The sequence below is a fragment of the Equus quagga genome, chromosome 5 (assembly GCF_021613505.1).
Source record: "Equus quagga isolate Etosha38 chromosome 5, UCLA_HA_Equagga_1.0, whole genome shotgun sequence".
NCBI lineage: Eukaryota > Metazoa > Chordata > Mammalia > Perissodactyla > Equidae > Equus > Equus quagga.
Genome location: NC_060271.1, coordinates 79,987,481 through 80,004,132, shown reverse-complemented (window position 1 = coordinate 80,004,132; position 16,652 = coordinate 79,987,481). Strand labels below are relative to the sequence as shown.

Genomic DNA, 16,652 nt, shown 5'->3' with positions numbered 1-16,652 from the left:
GAAAATATGAATACAGATTAAAGTCAAAGATATAAGATTTTCATTTCTGGTCATAATGGAGTAACTGGCTGGACCAGCTCTTCTGTTATAAGCAAAACTCTTGAAACAATTGTTATCAGACATTGGACAACAGTCAGAGCAAAACTGTGACCCAAGTTCCTGCATAAGGAAGCAGACTTGAGGAGCCCACGGATTTCTTCCTGGTGGCTCTTTCCAGACCACAGGAGGGAGAAGGGTCCCACACAAGGCATGACGGTCTCACTAAGCTAGAGAGAGAAAGAAGGGCATTTGTGGAGACGGAGTGTGATAGAATTTGAGGAGGAGTATGTAGGAGAGGGAGTTATGCAGAGAAAGAGCTCCAGAGATCTGCATAGGGCTCCCTGTGCATGCATGCAATGGACGCTACAAGGTGGGGCAAAGAATTGCTCTAGAAATTCTCATTCTAAATTGAGCTGGCAGAAAGCTGAGTACTTTGAAGGGTGACTGGGGCCACAAGAAGAGGCCGAAGCCAGAGATGTGGCTCTGAGAATTAACAGTCTGACGATAAGGTGAGGCCAGCCACAGAGAAAAATAAGTTCTGGGGAGTGGTTTAAAGGCTTGGAAAAATCCAGCTTTGGCCCCATCTGCAACAAAGGAAATGCGTGGAACACCTGGGATGGCTATGATGTCCTGGGAGTCTGTACCTCCTATGTACGATGTCCCTGTAGTTTGTGTTAAACCTCTGCTGTTTGGTTTTTTTCCTGAGAATGATTCACCCTGAGCTAACATCTGCTGCCAGAGACGGCCACTGAGAGATGAGGGGTGTAGGTCTGTGCCCAGGAACCGAACCTGGGTCACCAAAGCTGAGCGCACCGAACTTAACCACTAGGCCACTGGAGCTGGCCCAAACCTCGGCTGTTTTTCAGTGAACTAACTAAACATTCCTAGCTGCAAAGTCTTTAAGCAAAGACATGTTTATTTCAGGACAGAAAAGACAGTAAAGGAAGGAGGACTAATCCAGGGGGAAGCGAGTGTGCTGGCTGTCACAGACACAAGTACAAGCTTTCGTTCATCCAACGAGTATTTATTGAGGACCTGCTGTCTGACAGGCCTGTGCTGGTTGCCGACGGGGATAGAGAGGCACAGCAAGGCTCTTGCCTTGAAGAGCCATTAATCCTACTGGGTCACGTGGGGTAAACGTGTTTGAAGGGTTAAGTAAACGGACAGAGCAGGAAACACAAAAGGCCAATGATGGGCTCAGAAGGCATCATGGTAGAGAGGGTCCAGAGCTGGCAGCGGTGGTGACCTCTCAGCTCCGGCCTGCCTCAGGCCACACCCTGGGCGATGGTCTTCTCACAGATCCAGGGATAGAGAGCATCACAGATCATGTCATTCCACTTCTGCTGAGTGTGGACACAGTCTTCAACTTGCCCGTTACTGTGCCGCCAGTTGTCTGGCTGATTCGTATCCCAAAACCTGGAAACAAGAGGGCTTTATTCTGAAGATGAAGGAGGTGTCCCTCCTGCCTACTGTGGCTTAAGGAGCTGAAGTGACAGGGGCCCCTAATCCCCTGGTGGCCCCAGGATGGGGACAGAGCTGGGGCCAGGGCTGCCCTGAGGGTGGGTCTGCTGAGATTACTGAGGATCGAGGGACAGGAAGGGTGCTGGGGCTGCAATCCTCCATACCAGAATTCTCGTCCAGATACCTTCTGATAGGGACAGGGCCCCTCGGGACCAGGCCTACATAGGGTATAGGATAGGCAAGAAAAACCCAAAAAACAGGAAGACCCACTCACAGGCTGCCTGCCAGCCCCAGGACCTGTCCTGTTCTGACGCCTCCCTGTGGAGGGGTCCAGGCAAGGATCACAACTTCGTCCATGTGTACACACACATCACACACATCATACATATCATACACACATCACACCACACACACATACACTCACACACGTGCACTATACATACGTCACACACACATGTCATACACATACAACACTAACTCTTACTGGACAGGGATACACACACAGGACAGAGACATATACGAGTCTCTAGCGAGGTCTGCCTGAGAGAGCGCCTGGGACTCACTCTTTGCTCCGGGCATCATTGAATCGTGTCCCATCCACCCAGCGCCAGGAGCCCTCTGTGCCCCTGTCAGTGAGGCCAATCCAGTAGTAAGAATCACTTGTGGTCTGTGTCAGAAATTTCTGTGGACAAAAGGCAGCGTTGTGTGACCCTGTGTGAGGAGCTGGTTCTCCCGGCCGTGTGGAAGAGGAGTCCAGGTCGTCTCCTCTACAGGACCTGGGCCCCTCCCTGTGCCTTCCATGGTGTGTCCAGGATCTAGGGCAGCAGCCAGGTCCCCTCAAGGGAAGTCCAGCTTCTCTCCTGTTGACTCGATGAGGAGTGTGGCTTTACTGGGACAAAGACAGACCTGGTCACAGTTTACTAAGATGTATTTTACAAAATACCATGTTCTTTGACAGACATACAAGAACAGTCTCAGGAGAACCACAAGGGATGGGCAGGTCTGTAAGTTGAACTGGACCAAACCTATTGTGGTCCTTTGTCAATAACTAATAAATTCTGAGAAGGACCTTTGGCAGATGGGCTACCAAGGGACTATATTGCCGTTGGCGGTCCCCAAACTCCTATGAGTGTGTCTGTCCTTCCCAAGAAGCCTGGATCTCCTGCTCATGGTCCCTCCACAACCATTGGATGAGCTGACATTAAAATCAAGATTGACAACTAGACAGGAAGCTGAGGGGAAAATATGGGGATAGGGAGGAAAGTATGCTCCCAACACTTTAAGGGTGTCACCTGGTGCCACCTCCCTTTGCCCTTGCTCACTGCTGACATCTGTGGGCCTCTGGGTGTCTCCCTCATTCACTGAGGACCTTGGGATTCGCTGTCAGTGCTTCTACCCCCAGTGGAAGATGCTCATTGAAACTCAATAAATATTTGCTCCCTAACTGACAGAGGAGACATGAAGGTCTCTGCCATGCCCTCTCTGAGAGGGAGAAGACCAAAGGACCAAAATCCCTTATCCCACAACAACCCCATCAGCACCACCCAGTCCTCAGCTCTGACCTGCTCCCCCTTCGATGTCACTGAGGCCAGGTGGGCTCCCTGGGACACACAGAAATTCTCAGCCTCCTGCCAAGACTTCTTGACGTCAGAAAAGTAATACAAGCTCCCACTGTAGATCTTCCAGCCTTGCAGAATCTTCTGGAGAAGTTGATCTGGAGCAAAGGTAGGGGAGGAAAGAGAACCAGGGGCTGGCTGTGGATGTCTGAGAACTGGCTTTCCTGACTTCTCCAGGGACTGACCACTGAGGGTCACAAGCCCGTGCAATGCTTGGCGCCCAGTGCTCCAGGGGCAAGGCCTGAGAGGTTGCACCCTCAGCCCACTACCTAATATTCCAGGAAGCAGCAGCTCAGGATACCCGGCTCCATCACTCCAGGGATCCTTGGACAGTTTTGCTGCCCAGACAACACTCTTTCCAGACTCCTGCTCTGGCTCCCCTACTCTCTTTCCCAACTCATTGCTGTCACCTGCCAGTCCTCTGTGCCTCAATTCCTGCCATTTCCCTGGGAGATTTTACAGCCATCCCATAGCATCACTCGTTTCCTTGACTTCATCTCCATCCACTTCAGCTGCCCACACCCAGGGCCATATCTGTGACCTGGTCAACCTGACCTCACAATTTCAAACTCTAGCTCATCCTGTGCACACAAGCCTTGATTCCCTCAGCTCTTTCATCCCCTCCACCATGATTCTCTGCTCTGTAACATCATCTATACCACAGCTGTTTGAAATGGTGCCAAAACAGACTCACTGAAGACATGATTTATGCCCTCAAGGAACTTACAGTCTAGCAAATGAGACAGATGTAAAAAAAAAGGTGTTGAAGATGCATTGATTGAAAACCATCTGCATGTTAAATGAGGCATGAAAGAGGGTATGGGTTATTTCACCTGGGCTGGAGCTGGGGCTCAAGAGGGACATCCAAGGTAAGATGTCATTTGAGCCGAGTCTTAAAAGACTAAGGAACAGTTTGCCTGGTGGTCAGTGCCAAGGAGAGCATTCTAGGTAGGGGAAACCGTAGATGCAAAAGCATGAAGGCGTGAAACAGTGTGGTCCCGCCCGATCTGTTCAAGAACTTGGTATGGTCGGCGCATAGAGGTGGGAGATGAACTTGGACAGTGTCGCCAGCACCAAATGGTACATCCCCTGTGAAGGTGTTTGGGGTTTTTTTTCCCCCTGTGAGGAATGGGAAGCGCTGAAGGGTTTAAGAAGGAAGGTAATATGCTCCGATTTGCACTGTAAAAATGTTAACCCAGTGACAGTGTGGAGACTGAACAAGAAGAAGGCAATCCTAATTGGGACGGAGACGCCAATTAGAACACAATTTCTAATGTCTCAGTAATGGATGGTGAGTGTATAAACCAGGGGTTTTCAAAGTGTGGTCCCAGAGCTGCATCAGAATCAGCATCACCTGAGAACTTGGTAGAAATGCAAATTCTCCGACCCCACCCCAGACCAGCTAAATCCGAAATCGCTTTTTTAACAATCTGTGATTTAACAAACACTCCAGTTGATTCTGATGCACTCCAAGGTCTGAGAACCAGTAGTCTAAACTGAGAATTGGCAAACCACAGCCTGCCAGCAGCCTCTTTGTAAATAAAGTTTTATTGGAAGACAACCACGTCCTTTAGTTTACATATGGTCTTTGGCTGCCTTACGGCTACAACAGCAGAGATGTTGCAACAAAGACTCTTCAGTCAGAAGCCCAAAATATCTACTATTTGGCCCTTTAAGAAAAAGTTTAATGGTTCTCAGCCCTGACTGCCCATCAGAATCACCTAGGGAGCTTTTTAAAAAATTCTGATGCCCAAGCTGCATCAAAAAAGAAAAAAAAAAAAGAAAAAGTCAGAGTTGTGGAGGTGGGTCCCAGGTATCAGTATTTTTAAAGCTTCTTGGCTGATTCCGACGCACCCCGAAGGTGGAGAAACACTGGTCTGGACTAAAGCAGGAGCAAGACAGAGCAGGGAGGCGGGAGAGCAGCAGGGGGGCAGAGGAGACGCATTGAGATGGGAAGAGTTCCCGGCTTCTGACAACAGGTGGGGTGCAGAGCAGAGCAGCAGAGTGGGTCCTCAGTCCTGCCTGCCAAGCCCCTTAATTGTCAGCCCCATCTCTTTCAGCAGCTGCTCCAGCCCTGCCCCACCTCCCTGCATCCTCTGTCATCCGTAACCTCCTACTCTACCTAGAGACACTCCTAAATATCAGCTTCCTCAGTTTGGTGATCTCACATCTCATAATCTGATGAACATCTGCTTCCACACCTCCTCCCCTCCCAGCCCCAGAGGTTCAAGTACCGTCCCAACCCTTCAAGGCTTCGCATTTGCTTCTCTCCTCTCTCTCTGTCTCCCCCAACCCTGGGCTTTCTGCCCCCACCGTCTCTCTTTCTCCTTCAACCTCCTCCCTCTCTGGTTCATTTCTCTCACTCTCAGATCAAGCCTATCCTAATCTAGAAAAACCCTCTCAAGGAAGTTCGCCAGAATGTTAGCAGTGGGTTCATATGGAAATATGGAAACATTCATGGAAATACAAGTGATTATTTTCTTATCTTTCTCTTTTTCAAGATTTCCACATTGTCTATAAGGAATATGTAGGTTTTGTAATGGAAATATCAATGATACACATTTTTTAATCGTCCTTTTACCTTGCCATCCCCCTCTCCTCAGCCTCATCTCTCCTTCTCTTCTCAGCCAAGGTCGTTGAATGACTTGAGCACCTGATCTCTCATTCATATCCCTCTGACTGTGATCTGGCCTCCAGGCCGCATACAGCTCTCCACTGAAACTTCATTCCACTAACTTTCTAGTTGCCCAGAGTGAGCGGGTGCTTAGTTTATCTTACCTGGCCTCTTGTAAGCATTTGCCAGAACTAGCCACTGCCTTGAAATTGTCCTCTTCCTTGGTTTCCCCAGCTCCTGGTTCCAGGCATATCTCCTAGTCCTCCTCCTGCCTCTCAGACTGCCTCCTCCAGTCTCCTGTACAAACACCTCTTTCCCTTCTTGCCACTCAATGGTTGACTTCCTGTTTCCACCCTCAACCTTCTTCTTGCAAAGCACTTTATCTCATGCAAGCCACCACACTCCCATTGCCACAACCAGAACCAACACACCCAGGGCTCCCACATCTATGCCTGCAGCCAGGGCCTCTCCCCTGCTCTCCAGAGGCCTGCAGATGACGTCCACTTGAATACCCCCAAAGCACCTCAGACTCAGCATGTCCCAATCTCGCTGCTCTTCTTCTTTGCTCCCTGTCTCAGTTGGATGACCCACCTAGTCAGTGCCCTTGAAGCCCTTCAACAGATCCTCATTTCCTAAAGGATGAAACCCAAGCTTAGAGACCTTCCACATCTAGATTGCGTCTCTCCAGTTCTGCCTACCTTTCTAGCCTAGAGTTTTTCAAACGGCAATCATCAACCCATTAGCGGGTTGCGTTGAGGGTTTTTTCTTTTAAAAAAATAGATTGTAAAATATCAGAGTGCATTCATGCAGGGATAAGTTTTACTTTTTGAAACTTTGTGTATGTGACACACACAATTATCCTGGGTCACGATGTAAAATGAATTTCATGCTGTGGTTATATTCCAAACAGTTTGAAAACTATCGCTCCGGCCCCTGCCTGCTGTCCTCTCAGCTTGCACCTCATCAGCTGCCCTCTCGGCCGCAGTCTGTCGGACAGAACTGCCTGAAGTTTCCTGAACCTCATGGTTTCACGTCTCCAAGCATGTGAACCTGCTCCTCTCTTAGCCTATTTGCTTGGCAAACACCTACTGGTCCTTCAGCACTCAGTTCAGGGGCTATCTTCTCAACAAAGCATCTTTTGATCCTTTCTCCCCCAAGAGATTTCTTTCCTCCTCAGGAGATCCTTTTCTGCACCAGAGGACATTGGCCCCCGGAAGATCCTTTCTCTTCCTCATTTTTGCTCCTCCCCACCCCCAGTTCCTAGACCTGCTCTTAATATAAAACCTCTCAACAGCTCTCCCATGTCTTCCATGCATGGCTGCTCTACTAGCCTCTAAGCCTCAAGGGTAGGCATCACATCTTATTCATCTTTATGCCCCTGACACATAACAGGGCCTCAAAAAAATTTTGTCAGATGAATGCATGAATGCTGGGTACTTCGTTCAATGCTATATATGTGTTAACTCATTTGATCCTCACTGTGAAGCAAATATTATCATCCCCACACTGTAGGTGAGAAAACTGGATCTCAGAGAAGGTGAGTAACTCGATCAAAAGCACACCACTTGTGAGAGCAGGAAGTCAGATTAAGGCTGTCTGGCCCCATGAGCACACATTGTCCTTGTTACACACCTTCACAATACATAGTTTGTTTCCCAAGTGTTTGCTTTGTCACTCTGGCCAGATGACAAGCAACTTGAGAGCAAGGACTATGCTGCCTAAAGCTGCCTCCACTACTGCCTAGGCACATGGAGCCCATTTGACTGGATTCGGCCCCTCTCCAGCACCCACGCTCCTTCCCAGGGGGATGCATGTTGAAGTAAAAAAAGAGGCTAAAGGGACAGGAGACTCTACCCGCCAAGAGACTGCACCCTCCCCAGCCCATCCCCTCCCCCCGCCCCCGGCCCTCCCACTTACGTTGTGGCTCCAGCGAAGCAAAGGCTGCTTTGAGGGTGTTCAGGTGACTCTGCACCTCCTGGATTTTGTTAGTCAGCGTTCTGGCACCTGGTAAATTGTCTTTTAGCCTCTGGATCTCAGCATTGGCTTTCTGCAGACTGTTCTCTAACGTCTGGGTCTTTGAATATAAGGCCACAGCATTCTTCATTCCTTGTTTTAGGGTCTGTATCTCTCTGCTGGCATTTTTCAAGCCACCATTTAACACCTGAATCTGGGAATTTAAGGCATTGGCCTTCTCCAGCTCTGTTTTGAATACTTGGATCTGAGCATCTGTCTGCTCCAGGCAACGATTTGCCTCTCGGGTCTGGACAGTGACAGTCTCCAAACCTCCTTTTAACAAGTGAATCTCATCACCAGCCTTCTCCAGATGACCTCTTAATAACTGGATCTCAGCACTGGTGTTGTCTAAACTTCCTTGTATAAAGGTCTGCGTCTGAGAGTTTAAAGTGTTTGCGTTTTGCAGACTTCCCTTTAGCTGCTGGATATCAACATTGGCTCCTTCCAAACTACTTCTTAAAACCTGATTCTGGGCCCTTAAATCATTGATACTCTCCAGACTGCCTCTCAAAATAAGGATCTGAGCATTAGCATTCTTTAAGCTACTATTTGCCAAGCGGGCCTGGGTGTTTGCCATTTCCAGCCCTGCCTTCAACACCTGAATTTCAGTGTTGGCGTTTTCTAAGTCTCTGTTTAACATGTAGAGATCAGCAGTGGTGCTTTCCAAACTGCTTTTCAAGAAACTCTGGGTCTGGGAGTTTAAAGCATTTGCCTTTTCCATAGCTCCTTTTAGCTTCTGGATCTCAGCATTGGCCCCCTCCAAGGAACTCCTGAACATCTGGGTCTGCAAACTCAAGGAACTGGCCTCCTTTAGAACATCTTTTACCATCTGGATGTCAGCATTTGCATTTTCCAGATGACCGCCGAGCATCTGGATCTGAGAACTGACATTGTCCACTCTGCACATCAGCATCTGGACCTCCACACTGCAAGTGCTGGAATTCTCCACGTGGCCTTTAAACATCTGGAAAGTCTCTTGCAACTCTGCCACCCTGCCATAGTGGTGGGGATCTGGAGGGAGGAAATGGAGAAGGCAGCCAAAGAGGCCCGTTACATAGGGAAGCATTCATGATGTGGGCCAACCAGAGTGTTCTTGAAACTTACAAAGGAAATGTCTACAGCACAACCCTGAGTGCTCTTCAAGCAGCCTGCTGCTCGCTGCAACCACCCAGACCCTGGGGATGGGCCACCTGAGAACGCGGCCCAAAAACAAAATAAATAAAGGCCTACTTAGCCATTCCACATGAGCTGAGTGGCAGAAGGATTGGAATACTTACCTACTAAAGACTAGCTACCACCACAAGTCATGCTGGTAAGGCTTGGATTATCTTGCCATTGTAACTGAACTTGAAAGGACCCGATTATATCGTTTAGAGCTGTTGAAGTTTAATTTCACCATTAAATGAGTCATTATGAAAAGGAAAATCGGTATGAATAAAGCCCACATTTAGTCCTGTGCTCTATTTGTACAACACCGAGCATGAAGCCTCTTGATTCACCATGGTTACTTCCTAAAAACCGTGTAGACCACAAACAGAAATTTTCTGAAAACAAATTCCATAGGGAAAAAAAAACAGAAACAAAACAAAACAGGTGGAGATGGAGGAAACATCCTGTTCAATCCACAGGGCTATCGTGGAGGCCCTCCAGGCGATGCTGGACCCTGAAGCTGAAATGGTCTTTTAAAGGGCTGGCACCCCCAATCTTACACGGGACATACATACAATGTTACAAGGGTCCCTACAGAACAGTTTGAGGATATGGAAGACCTGAGTGAAAGGGGGTCATGCAAGGAAACTCTGTAGACCTTTAATCTGCATTATTAAAACCTTACCTGGAGCGGCCTCTGGTCCTGTTAGCACCCTTTGCCCCCGTCATGAGTTAGGACCTAATCTCAGACATTCATGGTCTCAAGCTCCTGATTCCAGCCTTTCCTCAGGAATAGGGAAAAGAACCCAAATAAGCAGAGACCCTTTCTGGAGGATTCCTATCCTATGCCTCCTGCTCTGCATTGGTAGGTTTGTCAGGCCTCAGCCACTGTGCTGAGGTAAGGCCAGGTGGAGCCCAGTGGCCTTTGAAGGTGTGGGAAGTCCACTCAAATATTCCACCTTTTAAAGATAGACAGATCAATGGAACACAATAAAGAATCCGGAAATAGACCCACACATATGTGGACAATTGATTTTCAGCAAAGATACAAAGGCAATTCATGGAGAAAGGATAATCCTTTTAACAAATGATGCTACAACCATTGGATATCCATATGCAAAATAAAAAATGAATTTCAATCCATACCTTTCACCATTATACAAAAATTAACTCAAAATGAACCATCGACCTAAATGTAAAACCAAAAACTATAAAATTTCCAGAAGGAAGCAGGAGAACATCTTTGTGGTCTTGGCATAGGCAAATGTTTCTCAGATATGAGACCAAAAGTATGATCCATAAAATTAAAAAAAAATTGATAAATTAGACTTTATCAAAATTTGCATCTTGTTAAAGAATGAAGAGGCAAGCCACAGACTGAGAGAAAATATTTGCAAATCACAAGACTGATAAAGGACAAAAAAAGAGTATATACTATAAGATCCCTTTTGTAGCAAACTCTAGAAAAAGCCAAGTAATCAGTAATGACAGCAGGTAGAACAGTGGTTGCCTAGGGATGACGGGAGGAGGGGAGAGGGAGGGAGGGCAGCAGTAAGATTTGGCGGGGGGAGGAGGAACATCATTCGTTATCTTGATTGTGATGATGGTTTCACAGGAACACACATAGGTCAAAACTTACCAGATTCTGTGCTTTAAATATGCGTACTTTATGATGTGTCAATTATACCTCAATAAAACTGTCTTTTTAAAAAAAGAAAAAAGATTACGCCTTTCTGTGAGGAGAGTGGAACCCATTCAGGGGCCTAGAGGTGCCTGGGGAAAAGCTCATGCTAAGGTCTGGGCATCCGAATGCCCCAGCTTCCTGCCACCGCCATCCCCCAGTGTGACTACTCACTGTCAGCTTCCACAGGGAATTGCCCCATGGTGCTGTCTCCTGGAACTGTAGCTTGAAACTCTTGGAAGGAGGCATATGCCTCTGGTGCAGGTCTTGGGTTCTGTAGCACTGAGGTGCCCAATTCCTGGGTCAACACAATCCCTCAGCACTGAGCCTGAGGGAACAGGCTCCCCCACGCCCAGTTACAGTTCCAGAAGGAGGCAGGTGGCACCAAGGGCCCCTCAGAGTTTCCCTTGCAGGCCTCAGCTCTTGAGAGGCTCCTACTTGGACAGTGGCCTCAGTCAGGTCCCAGGAAAGCTGTGGTTTGGGCCTGGGCCCAGAGGTGAACTGACCCTTCTGGGAGCAGAGGGTGTGCATCTGGTCCCTTTGGGGCCTTTGTGCAAGAAGAAGGAGAGAGAGTCTGGGGGTTTGGGTCACCTAGGAACTTACCCACAACAAGGAGAACCACGAGAGAGAAGACAATGGTCACAGCTATACATGCCAGGGTGGCCTGAATAAGTCTTGTCATCCTGGGTGTTGTGGGAGCCACTTCCATGGAGTCCACCCCTGCAAGGGAGAAGCCAGTGTCCAGGAGAAGACTGTGCTGTGGAGGCCGGACCGGATCAGCTGCTCGGGCTCAGTCTCCTGGCCCGTCTCATGGGGATGAGAACACCTGCCATGCTTATCATGGGGAAGGGGAATGAAGCAATTTGAAACAGTCACCAGAGCTCATCAGGGATGTGGTAGCGACACAAAGGCTAAGATCACAGCCCAGAACCGGAAGGAGGTGCCCAGAGCACAGAACCTGGCACAGAGCAGGAGGGCAACAAAAGGGTGGTTTGACTGAAAGAAGAAAGGAGGGAGCGAGGAAGGGAGGGAGGGAAGGAAGGAGAGAGCAGAAACCCTGACCTCAGAGTCCCAGGGCCAGTCTTGCTCATGAATCCTGACCAAAGCATGCCTCACAGCCCTTTCAGACTGCTGCTGCCAGCACAAACTGATATGGGTCAGTCCTGGAGGCCGCCTCTACTGGGGTCAGAAAGCCCCCATGCACGTCCTAAGAAGGGCTGGTCCTGGGAGTGCGGGGGCTGTGGCTAGGGATAAAGACTGTACAGGGAAATCCACTCAAAGGTGGAGAAACCCCAGCCTGGAGCCCTGGAGGCCTCATGGGGCCAGCCCAGCGTGTGGAGATGGGATTCAAAACCAGTTCCCTCTGGGTTCAAAGTTCACCCTCTTTCTCTTGCCAGGTGGTCATCCCCAAGGAAAGGGGTCTGAAGAGATTTCAGGTGGGGACCAGCTGTGTGACCCAGGCTCCTCGTCCTTGCCTGACCCACCTTCTGCCCCTGCTTGTTTGTTCTAGAGGCTGAGACAGTGATGAGCTCTGGCCTGCTGAGGAGGGGCTGGGAAAAATGGCAGAGGGCTGAGGGACAAGCAGGCCAGTCCCTGAATGAGGATGGGCTGAGGCCCCAGTTTCCTCACCTCCAGGCTGCAGGGAGACACTCTGGTTGTCTGTGTGGAAGTAGACCTTGTCACCATTCATCTCTTCTTTCTTCAACCTCAAATGCTGTTCCCTGCCACCTAAAGAGTCGTGCTGTGGGCCAGCAGTGGTGGCAAGCGAAGTTTAGATACCCCAGACTTATATGCTCCCGAGTAGGTCCTGACCACCCTGGAAGCTCAGCCTCCATCCGCTGCTGACTCTGCAGAAGCACCCCAGCAGGGCCCCTCCCCTCGGGGCTCCCAGGCGCCAGTCTGTCCTGGCCCATCTTCTCCTTCTTCCCATCAGCACCTGCCCCTCACCCTCCCCTCCACCATCCATTGGCCTTTTCCCTCTTGTGTGTTGAAAGTTGACCTGAGAGGAAGGATACTGGAGGAATGTGAAGGCATCCACTTCTGGAGCAGTCAACAGCTCTGCCTGAAACCCGAGGAGCCCCTTCCCCTCCATGCGGGAGAGGAGCTGCTAACAGTACATCCCCAGAGGCCCGGGAGAGGCCCAGAGTGGCAGCAGAAAAGAAAGGGCCTGCCGTGGTTTCTATTTCCCCAAACACAGGAATGGCTCAGGCCAGGCCCACTCAGGAGCTGATTTCTCCTAGGGCCTGAGAAGTTGAGGGAGCCTCAAAAGCAGAACTGTGTGGATCCCTTGCCCAGCTAGAAGGGCAGAGGTTGGGCAGGAGAAAGGTATAGTCCTCCAGGCATCATGGTGATAGTGAACCTGCAGTGAGTTTGCTCACCCGTTGCACAGCAAGCCAGTCTCTGACACTGGGTGTGGTGGAAGAAAGTAGGAATTTTATTTTCGCACAGCACTGAGCAAGGAGAGAGGGCAGCTAACGCTGAAATCCCAAACTCCCCAAAAAGCTAAAAGGAAGGGTTTTTGTTTGGGGTTTTATGTAGGGGAGAGGGAGCATATGGCCTTGCTGGTCGGAGCTTTCCCACCAGCCTGTCTTTGGCCTTCAGACTACTTGCAGACAGGAGGGAACCCATGACCTTGCTGGTCAGCAGCTTCCCCACCAGCCTGTATCTCTTTGCGGGGAGGAGATAATCCAGGTGCTTGTCCTTGACGGTGTCTGTCTCCATGGAGGATAGTGGATTCTGGAACCAGGAAGCCAGAGAGTAAGCAGGGAATGAGTGTTTTGGTTTTAACCCCACATATGCTGGGTTTAACATGGGGAAACTGATATCAGGGTCAATATCAGTGGCCTCAGAGACGTGATCAGCAGCACCTCTCCTCTCATCCCACTTCCCTGTCCCCACGCCCCTCCCCACCCCAGGCTCCCAGCTCTTACTTCTCCACAGGAACAGCATCTGCCAACAGGAAAGAAACACCAGGAGGTTGCTGCATCCTTGCCAAGAGAGTTCCATGTTCTGTGGCTAGAAAAAAATCAAATGGACATTTTATACATTAATACCAGAGCCACTCGTCAGCTGGGACCTCTCACACAGTGGTTCTTCCCGCCCCTACTGAAGGATACAGTGCCATGCTGCTAGAGATGCAGACCCCTCACTTCAGACACCTCAGAAGTTTTTCAGTCATCCATATCAACCCCTAACAACACAAGGTGGTAAGCTGTCTGCCAGGAGGTGGCTAGATCCAACAGCTTTGATGGTAAGGAGATACCTACGGCCTGTAAGCAGGGGCCCAGAGCAGCTGAGAGCCAGCAGTCCCCCTTCTTCAAGCATCACCCCTGGGATTTATCTTGAGAACCACCCTTCTCTCACGCTCAGTCTGTCTGGAAAGGGCGAGGCTGAACCCATACTCAATTCCCAGCCCCAAGAATGAGCTGTGGCTCGATCAACATACCCCATCTCCCTGACCTCCATTATTGCTTCAGAGAGAAGAGCGTGTGACCCAATGCTGGTTTTTTGTTGGAGCTTTTGGAAAAGGGAGTTCTTTCCTCTGAAGTAGTAGAGCCATGAGGTTGTGGGCTTGGAGTTACCCAGACCACCACTGGGGGGAGTCTGCCTGGCACTAACGCCAAACCAGAGACAGGGCTGGAGGGAGGCAGCTTCATGACGTGAGCTCCTGCACCCAGCTGCACAAGGTGTCCCAACTTCACATCCCACAGCAAACCCAACAACAGCAACAACAATCCCTCACATCACAGGTCTCAGTGCAGCCCACCATCCCACCTGGCTTTCACTCATTTAGTTTTCTCACTGCTCTCCCTGTCTCTCGTCTTGCCCCCTCTCAAGGGCTGTCACCATATAGCAGGCATAATGGTCTTTCCAAAAAACAATTAGATGTATACACATACATGAACTAACCTTCTTAGCCAAAAAGAACCAATGACACCCCAATAGCAGTGACGACACACAGCACCCAGATCTTGGTTTCTAGTACCATTCTCCAAAAAAAAGAAACCAGGGCTCTTTGGAGAAATGGCTGATTCTAGGATGGGGGCAGGAAATAAACAAAATGAGCTTGGAGTATCTTGTATCATCAGAAAGTAAGGAGATGCTTGAAAAAAATAATGCAGGTATCTCACAATGACACAAGAGTCAACCGAAAGAGCTCCCAGTGGCCAAAGCTGGAAAAATTTGAGCAAGAAAATACGTAAAATAGTATTGGATTATAACCCAAAATATAAAATCCACAAATCCATATTCATATAAATAAATGTTTAAATAAATAAATAGATAAATCTCCCATGCAGAAAAACTCCAAATAATTTATGTAGATACTTCATTCTCAAGGAAGTAGAGCTTAACTCCCTACTCCTTAAGTGTGGGCTGCACACAGTGACTGCTGTGGTCTGAATGTTTGTGCCCCTCAAAATTCCTATGTTGAAATCCTAACCCCCAATGTGATGGTATTAGGAGGTGGGGCCTTTGGGAAGGGATTAGGTCATGAGGGTGGCGTCCTCTGAATGAGATTAGTGCCCTTGAAAGAGGCCCCAGAGAACTTGCTTGCCTCTTCTGCCATGTGAGGACACAACTAGAGGTCTGTGACCTGGAAGAGAGCCCTCACTCCACCATGCTGGCACCCTGATCTTGGACTTCCAGCCTCCAGACTGTGAGAAATAAATTTCTGTTGTTTATAGCTACTCAAGCCGTCGCATTTTGTTATAGTGGCCCAAACAGACTAAGATGGACTTCCTCCCAAAGAGTACAATATGGAAAGGTAGAGGTAGAGTCACTTTACAGTGAACGAAATGGACAAACATTACCTCAGTCTGGACATCAAGGTCAACATCAACAGGGATGAGTCATGTTGACTGTATGTACCCATGATGAGCATGGATTTTACCTCTGAAGTTTTCCTCCAAAAATGCATTACCCCAGTCTGATGAAAAACATTAGACAAGCCCATTTTAAAGGCTACTCTACAAAATACCTGACCAGTACTCCTCAAAACTGTCAAGGTCATCAAAAACAAGGAAAGTCTGAGAAACTGTCACGGCCAAGAGGAGCCTAAGGAAACGTGATGACTAAAAGTAATGTGGAATCCTAAATGGAACCCCAGAACAGAGAAAGGACACAAGGGAAAAGCTAAGGCAATGTGAATAAAGAATAGACTTTAGACTTAGTTATCATGTGTTGATATTGGTCCATTTATTGTGACAGATGTACCACATTAATGTAAGATGTCAATAAGACAGGAAATGGGTAGGAGTATACAGGAGCTCTTGTTACTACCTTCACAATTTTTTCTGTAAAGCTAAAATTATTCTAAAATAAAAATTTGTTTTTTTAAAAAGAGATGTTGTTATTTTACAGCATCTCAGAAGACCAGAAAGTCTGGCTTTGGAGTCTACACTGACAGGAAGAATGCTCTGACAACAGTGAGATACCTCTAGAACCAGCAACACTAAACCCTGTCTAAGCCCCAAACAAACACCAGGACCAAATCAAAGGTTTCTCCTGGGTGCATCTGATCAGTGGGGTCTGGATCACACACTTGCACCTTTCTGCAAGGAAGACCGCACAAACTGCTTCTGCTGCTGACTGGAGAAGTGGGGAGGGAGGCAGAAACCCTAAGTTATCTACAGCAAGAGGCTACTCAGTGTGAAAGAAGGACCACAAAAGCATGACAAATGTTGAGAAAAACAGAGAAAGAGAGAAATTGAGAAGAGAGGAAGAAACAGAAAGAAGGAAGATGGATGATAGATAGATGAAGATGATAGATGACAGATAGATAGATCGATCGATCGATAGATGATAGATAGAAGATAGATGGATGATGATGATACATAGATGATAGATAGATGATAGAAGATAGATAGATAGATAGATAGATAGATAGATAGATAGATAGATGAAGCATGAAAACACAGAAGTAAAATATTACAGTAAGTACCTGTTCACAAGAGTTGGGATCCGTCAATCCATAAGAATGAGTCCAATATTTTTTGTCCCTCTTCTTTTATATTCAAATACAAAAGTACAGATTTTTCAATAGTACTTTATTGCAACATTGAGAGACAGTGTGTCAAGA

General features: G+C 48.3%; 1 protein-coding gene across 1 annotated transcript; it reads right to left on the bottom strand.

Moving 5' to 3' along the window:
- Positions 1-1,053: 1,053 nt before the first annotated feature.
- On the bottom strand, positions 1,054-12,290 carry CLEC4F (C-type lectin domain family 4 member F). The gene is made up of 6 exons (XM_046662967.1): positions 12,203-12,290; positions 11,177-11,293; positions 7,648-8,754; positions 3,063-3,214; positions 2,064-2,182; positions 1,054-1,455 (listed from the first exon to the last, which is right to left on the bottom strand). The coding sequence occupies exons 1-6, from the start codon at positions 12,261-12,263 to the stop codon at positions 1,305-1,307; spliced, it is 1,707 nt and encodes a 568-aa protein (XP_046518923.1). The 5' UTR covers positions 12,264-12,290; the 3' UTR covers positions 1,054-1,304.
- Between the last annotated feature and the right edge of the window lie 4,362 nt (positions 12,291-16,652).

What these genes read in the sequence shown, in the direction of transcription:
- CLEC4F (XM_046662967.1), bottom strand. Translation starts at nt 12,263, where the DNA reads ATGAATGGTGACAAGGTCTACTTCCACACAGACAACCAGAGTGTCTCC. An exon ending in TGTCTCCCTGCAGCCTGGAG is followed by an intron (nt 11,294 to 12,202) that starts GTGAGGAAACTG and finishes TCTCCCTTGCAG; the next exon opens with GGGTGGACTCCATGGAAGTG. An exon ending in AATGATGCCCGGAGCAAAGA is followed by an intron (nt 1,456 to 2,063) that starts GTGAGTCCCAGG and finishes TCTTGTTTCCAG; the next exon opens with GTTTTGGGATACGAATCAGC.